The sequence below is a fragment of the Pterocles gutturalis genome, unplaced genomic scaffold (assembly GCF_000699245.1).
Source record: "Pterocles gutturalis isolate BGI_N339 unplaced genomic scaffold, ASM69924v1 scaffold21778, whole genome shotgun sequence".
NCBI classification, from domain to species: domain Eukaryota; kingdom Metazoa; phylum Chordata; class Aves; order Pterocliformes; family Pteroclidae; genus Pterocles; species Pterocles gutturalis.
The window spans coordinates 86,440-98,029 of NW_010123688.1; the positions used below are offsets into that span (position 1 = coordinate 86,440).

Genomic DNA, 11,590 nt, shown 5'->3' on the forward strand with positions numbered 1-11,590 from the left:
GAATATTTCTCCACTGCCAACTTCCAGGAAATTTATCAATTTGGAAGCTCATTGTAAATCAAGGGTATCTGCAGAATATGAACCTTTTGAGGAATAAGGCTCCCAGTAAAAAGGCTTTGAAGGTTTTCTGTTCATTCCGCAGGTATCTTCAAGTTGTTTCTTTCTGAAGACTCTCCAGCAGTGTTAAAACCCCAAACATTCAAAGGCTCTTGACTTCTCTTTCTGTGCAAATAAAGCACCAGGTGCACTTTCTACCATCTCTTTCAAATTTGTAACTTCAACTCCATTCTCCCCAGTGCATCAGTAATTCTGCTGGATTTGATATCTCAAAGTAACAGCAGAAAATATCCATTCTCATCATAAATACACCCATCCCTAACTCAGAGCAAGCACACTCTTTAGCAGATGACTCCTTCATAATATTTCTGTAGCTCCTTGCACCCAGACATTGCAGATCACTACAAAAATTAATTTTTTTTTTTGCCTGATACTTACACTACAGGGTCTCACTGGGACACAGGCTCATCTTGCTCTCCTTTAAGTACACAGGGATGTGATGGTGCATGACTGAAACCAGGCTGGAGCTGGGACAACATCCATCCATCCATCCATCCATCCATCCCAGCTGCCACCAACAGCCCAGCTCTGGCAGCTCTACTGTCGCTGTCACCATAGAGGGGCAAGCCACATTTTATCACACGGTGCTACTCATCATTAATCCTGATGCTTCTTCATTAAGTTCACCCAATTAAAGCCCACTCCACGGGGAAGGAGGAGGAAGGGTCTTCATATCTGTTCCACTCTTGGTTTTCCCCCTCACTCCAGTCCATTGTTTCTGGGGATTTCTCAGCTTATGAATATATTTTTCTATAAAATTCACACATCCCTCCTAGCCCACATTGCCTGTTTTTATCGTCCTTTTGCAGGGATTGCTGGCAGTGCAGAGAGATCAGAGCACACTTTGTGCTTTAGGACACTTTGGAAAATAAAGGGTCACTCGTGGCACCTTTACACGCCAGTTTAATGAGGAGGAGGAATGAACGGCTGTGCGCCACCAGAGACAGTGTGGGACGGTCAGCAGAAAGAAGAGTTTTAAAAGCAAATTTTAGGGGCAACTTGAGATCCACTCTGAATAAATGAACAGGAAGAAAAATTTGCCAATATATGGAAAAAAAAACAGGGAGAAGGCAACCCAAAGAGCTTCAGGACAGTTCAGAGAACTCAGTGGAAATGAAGGTGGCAGTGATTGAGTCGGTGGTAAGGGAGAGCCAGCACAGGAGGAGGAGAGAGACCCGGGGAGGGACAGGCGGAGGCTGGAGAACAGATTCTTTATATACTCAAAGCAAAGAAGGTGATTTTTTTTTTTCTTTCTTTCTTTCTTTCTTTCTTCTCTCCAAATGAGTCATTCCAAAGCACTGGTGAGTTTTGTAATAGACATCGGATGATCAAGCTTAAGTTAAATATAGTCACAATTCTGATAACTTCTGTTCCAGGTCACAGGGCCCAGCTACGGCTACCGAGAAATGTTCAAACGCCGCAATAAAAGAAGCCCAAATTAGCATCCAGAAGTGGAAATGTCGGTTGAAATGTTTCAGTCCTGAAGGCGAGCTGGAAACCTTTCTGTCTTTCCAAAACAGAGACAGTTGCAAACTGCTTATGGTTTTCCCACATTATATGCAGCTCCGATCTCGATGAGTTTCACAGTGTAAATGTCAAGAAAGTCTCCGGAGATCAACTGACTCCTGAGTAACTCAATTGTATCTCCGGGCCATTTCTGGTTTTGCACGATCGTATTTACTCAGCAATAAATCCCTCGTTCTCCAGGTACGCTTCATAATTGAATTACTTTTATCTTTTTCCTCTTCTTTTGAGAGCCCTAGTGATTTTTTGGGATCATAAATAAAATTAAAGCAAAAAAAAGTGTTTCTCGAGAAGCTTTTTGATTTTGCAATCCTGCTGGATCCATCAATATTTAATTATACTTTATAAACATCAACGAAGTTTCTAATCGTCCCCGTCAGCTGCTGAAATATTCAGAAGAAAGCACTAAAGGATTAAGAAAGAAGTAGGATGAGCTTCATTATCCAAGAATTCTGCTGGGCCTGATCCCTTCTCTTATGCGCATACAAGGGATGCCCGTGAACCTCCTGAACAGGAGGACGCACACCGCCGGGCTGGAGATTTCTGTGGGCTTCAGAAACCACAGAAATAGCTGAGCTGCTGTAAGGGAAAAACTTCCCAGAAAAAAAACACTGAGAGCCAATAAACACATCCCTGAGCTGCATCACAAGAGAGGAGAGATGCAGAGCGTGGTCTCAGAGACACAGGAACATCTATTACGCACCAACCTCCTTGGCCGGTCTGTGCCAGGAACCAAGGCTCCAGACAAAGCTGGAAGCTGAAGCCAGTCCTGCAGCTCCACAGCAGGAAAGGAGAGCCGGGAAAGACAAGCTCAGCTGCAGTGGAGTTGTGGATTTTAACTGGGAACAGCTGGCTGCTTTGGTCCGCAGCAGCTGGAGGGTGTAGGAAACTCCTGGAAATCTGTGTCCCTGAACTGTGGCGTTGCATCCTGTATCCATAAACTACTGCACCTTTGTAGAACTCTAAAAAGAGAAAACATCCTTGCCCACCGCTGTGAAAGCACATGGTTAGTGACCCTCTTACCCTACAAGGAGTACATAAGCTAAAGGTTGTAAAACACCACCGCTAAGGTGGATGCGGTGCTGCTTCTGCCACTAGCAAGTCACTGTGACTTACAGCACTGGCAGCACAGCAATGGGAAAAAGCTAGAAATGTGCAAACAAAATCTAATGCCGCCTTCTAAACACAGCTGAGTATGCTGCCATGAGAAACCAGAAGTTTGCAATAATACAAACTGCCACACTTGCAATCCCTCCTGCGCAGCACCGAGGCTGTAAGTTTTTCTCTGTAGGGAATGCTCCAATATAAATCCGTGCATACAGTAAAGCTACAGCGGTGTCATTTCCAGCTCTTGCTGGGACCTGGGTTTCTGCCTGTGCTTGGGCTGGTGTCTCAGCCTTCTCCTGCACCTGGTGAGAGGCAGGAGGCTTCTAACATCTTCACTGAATAGTCACAACAGTCTCTGCAAGTTGTTTGCCAGGGAGTCGACAGGAGAATGGTAATTCTTTGATTCATCGAGAAGCTCAGCAAGGTATGAAACATTAGTATGAGACAGCAAAAGCAGCAATACAACACCTGCGTTTCCCCATGCCTAAGCTGCAAGTCAGCCAAAACCCGTTAATTGCTTCGCCTCTGCTCTTGCAAACAGCAAACGCTGCGAATGGCTGTGCACCTCCCTGCAGCAGCGAGGGAGCAATGCCCGCTGCCCGCTCGGGGGTAAAGGGAACTAAGGAACAGGAAACAGACCATGGAAACAAGCCTGAATGGGAAAGAGCGTAAATTTAGATCAGAAACTGAAAGAGGGGAGATGGAGATGAGATCTGAGGAAGAAATGTTTTCCTGTGCGGGGGGTGAGGCAGTGGCCCAGGGTGCCCAGAGAAGCTGTGGATGCCCCATCCCTGGAGGGGTTCAAGGCCAGGCTGGATGAGGCTTTGGGCAACCTGGGCTAGTGGGAGGTGTCCCTGCCCATGGCAGGGGGTGGCACTGGATGGGCTTTAAGGTCCCTTCCAACCCATGAATATTCTACGAATAAACCTCCAGGTCCCTAACAGAGGTCTGTGCAATACAAACTGGTAAACAGAGATACCGCACGAACAGGCTCCAGGGGAAAGCTCAGCGTGTACAGAAGGGTCGGTACATTTGCTCTAGATCCTGCAGGTGCAGTCTAAGTTTGAAGAAACAGAAAACTTGCACATACCTTCGTCAGCTCTTGGGCATTTGCCAGATTGTCAACAGCGATAGCCAAGAAGACATTCAAAAGCGTGTCTTTTGGGGAGCAGCTAAGGAAAAACACTTCACACAGCAAACACAGCGAACAGCTTCTCTTCTGCTGCCACTACCCTCCTTTCCCCACTTGCCACCATCACTCTATTATGGATTGACCCCTTACGTCACCACTTTGTCTTCATTTCTCACCCACCCAGCTCTGCAGCACGGCAGGTGCTGGACACCCCTTTGTCTCTTCCCCCGTGCACATCCCTGGGGAGGATGCACACACACTGAGCAGAGCGGTTTTACTGCAGTATAGGTGTAACTGGTGCGGGACTATATGGTGGTCCTGGAGTCACAACAGCCCTTATTTTTCCATTCCAGAAAATCCACACCTGCACTCCTGCCCATGTGCACACACACACGGAGGATTTCTCTTTCATTTTTCCCTCCTGTTTAAGGGGACAACCAGTAGAGCTCCTGGAAATCAGTCATTTTCAAGCCAACACTCGCATAATAGATACGTAGAGCTGTAGAAAGGCTCTGGGTACCAGGAAAAGGTTAAGCTTAGGCCACTGCTGCATTACATACTGATGGGAGGGAACTATCAGGACTTATCCCACTGCAGTCAATATGACAACTAGACAGCCGCGGCCATCCTCCATCCTGAGTGCTGCAGCACCACGCAGAGCAGAGCTCCAGAAGAGCCTGTTAGCAGGACACCCAGCCCGAGCTAACGAGCTCTGTCGGGAAACGGGCCGTTAATCCAGGCCAAATTGCAGGGAGCCCAGCTAAGCAACCGCCAGTGCCCACGCCAGCCTGGGTCTCTCTGCAGAACACCGCATTATATCACTAAGACATCACATCTCCATGTAATTATTTATTCATACTTTATTTTCATTTTTGCACTTAATGATTTCAGCTATTACTTGTCCCTTCCTATATGTCACTGATGTTATTCCAGCTCCCTGTCTGCAAAACAGCCCCAAAACAACAGTAAATCAGGCACCTTTGCATGTGAAAGCACAACAAGCAAAGCAAAACCAAGTCTAAACCACTCTCCAGGAAGAAAATTCATTTTTTCTCTTGGTGACAGGAGAGTCACTCACTCCAGAACCATGTAAAGCTACGACTGCTCCTCTGAATATTCATGTACATGAGAATGAAGTTGATCTCATGAGAACTTCCCCTCTGGAGAGTCACAAAGGCTTTAAAAGCAAGGCGCTGTTTCTGTGTTTGGATTGTCCTGTCCTCACCAGAGCCAAATATTGAGCCTGGGACCATCTTCAGCAGCTGCGTAAAATGACTGCGGGAGTTTTAGGCAGCTAATGAACCCAACAGAAAATAACTGTCCATGTGCCCCGTTTTGGTCTGTGGGTTGGAAGCAATGCCCAAGGCAATGTCACAGCGACGGCAGGATGAGGGACACAGCGGGGTGCTGGGGGCACTCTCTCCTGCACGGGGAGGAGAAGCAAGGCATGAGCGCCCAGGGCAAACCGGCAACAAGATTTTGGGAAACTTTGGCCTCGGTGCCCTTCTGATTGATTTCCATTTCTCAGAAGGATGCCTGGAGGAGGCATCTGAGGTTTCTCTACAAAGAGAGAAGCCAGGGGCAGTGCAAGGCTGATTTATCGGCTGCAGTTGACTCTGCCGAACAGGAGCGTGCCCAGAAATCCTTGTGCTCCGGCAGCCCCTGGGCAGCACGCTGGCTGCGGGCGCTGGGGCTGGGGAGCCATCATCCCATGTTGGCACAGCTTCAGGAGACTTCCCAGGGCATCCAGGGACCAAAGTTGGCCCAAACCACCAGCTCAAAACCTCTTTGCTTCCCCTCCCAAGAGCTTCCATCAAACATAATTCAGCCAAGATTTCAGAACCAGCCGTTCACGTCTGAATTCCCATCTCAGTTCCTACTGAGATGAGTGTCTCCAGAGCCAGAATGCCTACGGGAACTGGAGCCTCTGCTTGTGCCAGTGGAAAGCAGGAGTTGTGTTTAATCTCTTAGGGTGCATCTGCATCCTGACAGCCAAACCTGCCAGGGGTGGGACACAGACCCCGGGGGTTTCTCCAGGCAAAGACCATGCCATCCATCAGGATTTCTCTGTGCCACCTAACACCAGATGGAGGTTTTCATCACGGGAAGATTATTCCTCTGGGACAGACAGAGGTTTGGAATGGGATGCTCCTTCCTCTGTGCCAGGAGGACAGCGAGGAGTGCGGAGTGGGAGTACCTCCCAGGGAACCCAGCAGCTAAAGAACAACAAAAAGGGGAAGACGATGCTGAAATGATCACCTCCTTCCCCCGCTGAAGGCAGAGCTCAATCAACTTGTCATTTGCAAAGATACTCATTTCCCCCTTTCATTTTAGCAGAGGCTTGGCAAGAGGGGGGTGTCACTGCAGGGAGGCCGGGGGTGCAGGCAGGGAGGTGTGGGGGCACTGCCCGGTGCTGCCTGCTTGGGTTTCCTCCTCTAGGGTGCTTCCAACAAGTTGGAAGTGCTTCCAAGTTTCCTCTCTGGGAATAAACGTCTTGGTAATAAAACTGTCTCCCTACCCCTGCCTCCTACACACACACACTGGAAATGCTTCATGTAACTTAATCAACCACTGGAAATAGAATTAATTTTTTTTTTTTTTTTTAAACAGATCAAGCTGTTTTGATCCGTCTCCAAGTAGACACAATCTGGCAGACTTGGGTGTTTCTGCCCCCAAAAAAGGTCCCACAGCCCTTCCTGCAGAGCCCAGGGATTCCCGGATATCACCCAAACTCCAGCCACTGGTCCAGGCTGGGTAACCTGGGCAGAGCCGTGGATTTCACTGGCCAGCTGCAGAGTACGGCTCTCCTGCACGGCCCCTAAGGGCAAGGGGAAGGGCAGCATGCCCCAGGCATTTGCATTTTCATTTCAGGCTCCTCTGCAGCTTTTCATGTTGTTTTTTTTTCTTTTTTCTTCAACAGATGCATCAATTTATTAATTAACCAGATAACAATGAATACAGGCATGGTGTAATTTCCTAGAAAATGGGCCAAATCCTGCTGTTACTTTAATCAAACTACTTTCATTAATCCATTTCAGACGTGGGGGTCTGACTTCACGCAGACTCTCTGGAACTGGAAATGTAATGTGAGAGCCTTCCAACTTACAAAAACAAAGTATCTGGATCTTTTCCTTGCAATAGTCCTTGAAAATGTAAATGGATTCAAAGAAACAACAGAGCTGCAGTGAGAAGCATGGAAAGCCAGCACTCACCAGCCTTTCTTCCTTGTGAAAAAGAAAATCACAATGTCCAGAGCAGCTCTGGGAGAAGAAAGGAGACCCTCATGTTTAAAAAGAGCAGGTTTTGTAAGCTGACCCAAAATCGCCAAGGCCAATTCTCTAACAAGACTTGATCCAGTCTGCCTAAACTCTTAGAAACGGACTCACCAAACGCCAGTGTTCAGAAACTGAAAATAAAACCCCTCCCAGCAGAGGAACCAAAGCGCCTTTTGTGATCAGCATCCAGAAGGGGCTTAGACTTTTCTCAACAATAGCAATATAAGAAAATAAAAACAAAAAGTCCCACTTAAGAAATTCAGCTGCAGCAAACATCTTTGCAGGGAGGGCTGGTGGCAAATCCACACCTGACAAAGGGAAAAAAAAATCCATTGCCTCAAAAAAAGGACATTCTTAAAGCTTTTTGGAGGGAGCTCTGTAAGGCAGAGGGGGAAGATCTTTGCGAAGTCCCAAGTTAGAGCAGGAAAGCCAGCTCACATGAATCTAATCTATAATTAAGCTAATCAACAGCTTGGCCTGCTCCCCCCATAGGGTGCTCTCGTGGTGTTTGCTGGGGTGCGGGGCTCTCCTCGGGAGGTGAACCCGGGCTCAGACACGTACCTCACCCTGCACACCGCTTGTCCCTGACACCGCTGGGGCACTGCGGCATCGGTGACATTATTGACTATTTTACTTCCCAAATAAACGCAGGACTGTTCCTTTCTGGCAAACTAAACTTTATTTTCTGATGTTCCTGGTTATGTTTTGACAGTTCAATGACAACTTAAGTCCCTGGAAAGTCGTGTAGTTCAGCTTTCCCTCTGAGACAAATGACTGCCTGCTGCTTGCTCTGAGCATGAAAACCAGAGCTAGTGAAGAGCAGGGGTAGCACTGACCTTACTGAAATGCTGTTTGAAATATCAGCTTACTGCTGCAATTCCCACGGCAAACAGACAAGGAAATGATTTAACCCCTCATCCTCCACCACTCCAGCCTCAGCTCTCCCCTCCTGCCCACAGTGCTTAAAGCCAACAAGTCCACCTGCGATGCCAAAGGGCTCTTACGAGCTCCCTGTGAAGCAGCTGATGCTCCCAAACTAAGTTTCTACAGAGCCAATCTGGGCCAGGTCTCCAATTCTCCAACAGGGATGTACATCTCCATAGAAAATAATAGATTTGCTTTGAGTTTATAACTCTGATCACTAGAAGCTGGTGAAAGAACTCTTTAGGACACTATAAAAGGGTTTCTGAGTGTTGCTGCTCTTTGTCGCTGTACTCTCAGAAACTCACCTGCAGCAAACTCATCCCCATCTGCAGGACTCCTGGAGAATTAAAGAATCACACCTGAGGCATCCTCCTTGCTAAACACAGACAGTGCCCCAAGAGTGCCCTGGCTGCGCTCAACGCGTGCCACCAGCGTGTGACTGTGGGCAAAGGGGACAAGAGAGGAGCTGGGCATGGTCCCGGGGAGGCAGCCAGGAAAGTCACCTCCGGGCTCTGCTCAGCAGTGGGACAGCAGGAGGGAAAGCAGGACAGCTGCCCTCTGCCAGGGTGACATCTGGGGAGAACGTGGGTAAGGTTTCGACCCACCGCTCTGCCAGGGCAGGCAGAGGCAAACACCAAATCCACAGCAGTGGCAGCAGGTAAGCCAGGACCTTATTCTCTCCCTCTTCAACATCCCCTGCTCTTTGCCTTTTAATGAAAGCTAAAGGACAAGGGAGAAGCCCCCGCTTTAAATCAAAGGTGCAAGAAGGGAATTTATATCCTGTTCCTCAAAAATGCTGGCTCTCAGCTGCTCTAAGGTTAAAAGTCTGTCTCTCAGCCCTGCTGTCAAGCCTGATTATAGCTTAATCTCATTTTCAAATGCCAAGCCCTGAGGATTTAGACATCTCCCTCCCTCCCAGCTCTCCATTGACCCAGTTTCCAAAGCCTCGTGTTTCTGGAAGGGAGCACACTGCCCGCGACGAGGCGGATGTCTGAGCACGGCACGGCGGCTGCTCTGGCTCTGACAGCACACGTTAATGGGATAATCCCACAGGGACACGCTTGTGTGACAAGCGCAGCTCGCACGCTGTCTGCTCTGCTGTTCCCTGTCTCGGTTCCTCGTGCTAGCAGGGAGGTTCCAGGCAAAGCAAAGGGACAGACTCCCCCCACGCAGTCCATGGGTGCCAGTGTCTCTTCTCATCCTGACTCCCAGCTGAAGGGATCACAGCTGTAACAACTCTACACCTTTAGCACAAGTATTGCCCCCCACGTACCCTGCCCTTTCTCCTAGGAAAAGACAAATGCTGGGACTGTAACTACTGGGAAACCCTCCCGAGAGCTCTCAAGCAGAGCGGCAATGCTCAGCGTCATTATCCCTATTTCACAGAACAAACAAACCAGCCGGGCTGCCTCACATACGCACACTTTTTAAGTCTCCATTTGTAAGGATGCTCTGTTTGACTCCACACAGCTTGTCGCTGCAGCCAGCAAACATCTCGCACGAACCATTTGATACCCAGTTAATGTGAGCGATGCTTCGCAACATCAGCCCCTCAGCAGCAGGGACAGAGCCATCCCAACCACCGCGCTCTGCTGGCTCTCCTAATCACAGCCAGCCCTTAGATCGGAGAATCTCTGCTCATTTCTGTACAAAGTACTGCCTCCCTTTCCAAACCCCATCTCCACACAGCTGCTACGTTCTTGCCTCCTTAGACCTCGCTGGAGACACAACACACACCAGTGTGCTGCTGGCTCCCCAGCAGACACCCCGGGACATTCTGGGGAGACACAAGGTCCCAATTTCTTGTTGCTCTCAAGAGATTTTTCATGACAAAGCAGAACAAAACATCTTCAGAGCCTTCATGTGTCAGGTCTTGGAACACGATCAAATGCTTCCAGTGCCCAAAACCCAAGATTTGGACTTCAGTTTTCAGCACTGTGTGGAGACAAGACAATTTGAGGCATTTGGAATAGCACAGCTGGTTAAGCTGCCGTGTAGACAAGGGCACCAAGAGGCTGGAACCTGTTCTACACACCAAACCTATTTCAGCTCTTCCTTCCCCTGACCTAGTGCAAACTGTCTGTGAAGATACTCAAGGTACAGAGGTCCTGCTCTGACTTGACTTCAACAATTTTTCCCACAACATAAATTAACTCATAATAGGACATTCTTAAGGTAAAATACGAAAATTAAAATGAATTAAGACTGTGGTCATATTGCCGTCAGAAAAGTGACACCAACACAGACAACTTACCTACACCAGGTGCTGCAAGGAGCAAAGCTATAGCAATGATTTGGTTTTAAAAAGTGTAAGCGAGGGTGTGAGGATTTCAACAAAACTAAATAATTCTAGCACCCAGGAAGGGTGTGCGGCACTGTGCCACTAACGCAAGGCGATGGGGAAGGATACAGTTACCAAACAGCGTCAGGACAATGAAGTAAATGGAGGAGAACATCCCCGAGCGAACACCACCCTGCGACTCTATCCCGTGGTACATCACTGCGTTCCAGTCTTCCCCCGTCAGGATCTGCACAGCAAAATGTGAGAGAAGAGGAAAGGGTGAGTCAAAGGAAAGGCAACGTAGGTAAGGGAGAGCCGGGCAGCCTGGTGGAATCCAGGACTGGGCTCTGCGGGGAAAATGGATGAACACGTTGGTGTGGCAGACTGCAATGATGGAGTACATGTGATGGGCCGCATCAGCCCCCCAGCCCTGGATGGTCTCACCTGGGGCTGGATGCAGCTTTCTCCTGTGGCACGGGCTGGGGAGGAGCGAGGACCACTGGTGAGGAAGGACCGTCCACCAGTTCCTGCCTCCTCTTGGTTACGTGCCCGCTGCCCACCTCTGGCCGCAGGCTCTCCACAGGCACGGGCAGTAAAACCCACATTCCAGCTCCTCACCCCCAGCAACATTTCTCCCCTCTCTCCGTTTTTAAGTCATGGGGCTTACAGGAGAGATGGGGAGGCACTCTTGATCAGAGGGTGTAGTGATAGGACATGGGGGAATGGTTTGAAGCTGAAAGAGGGGAGATTGAGATGAGATGTGAGGAAGAAATGTTTTCCTGTGCAGGGGGTGAGGCAGTGGCCCAGGGTGCCCAGAGAAGCTGTGGATGCCCCATCCCTGGAGGGGTTCAAGGCCAGGCTGGATGAGGCTTTGGGCAACCTGGGCTGGTGGGAGGTGTCCCTGCCCATGGCAGGGGGTGGCACTGGATGGGCTTTAAGGTCCCTTCCCACCCAAACCATTCCATGATACCAGGTTTCAACAACTCCACACACGGCATTTCCCACAGACCTAAGAAAACTTTGCCCCCTAAGCCCAGAGCGGGACCCCCAGCATCCACCCCTTTAGCTCCCTTCACACACCAGGGGTTTGCTGCGCTCGCCCCCAGCCCACACAAGCCGTACACACCGAGTGACCGCACCATGGGAGGAGAAACTCCTGCAACCCCCTTCCACTGTTCCTTGGGGCTGCAGACAGCTCTGCTGCGGCTGGTGCATGCATGGACATTACCC

At 49.3% G+C, this 11,590-nt stretch overlaps 1 protein-coding gene across 1 annotated transcript in view; it reads right to left on the bottom strand.

Annotated features, from left to right (window-relative positions):
- LOC104465091 (voltage-dependent N-type calcium channel subunit alpha-1B-like) overlaps window positions 1-10,607 on the bottom strand; it is a gene marked incomplete at both ends in the record, with an annotated part of 96,697 nt that extends 86,090 nt beyond the window's left edge. Inside the window, 2 exons of the mRNA XM_010078004.1 lie at window positions 3,839-3,906; window positions 10,490-10,607. Coding sequence (XP_010076306.1) covers window positions 3,839-3,906; window positions 10,490-10,607 — 186 coding nt within the window. The remainder of the gene's footprint in view (window positions 1-3,838; window positions 3,907-10,489) is intronic.
- Window positions 10,608-11,590: the final 983 nt, after the last annotated feature.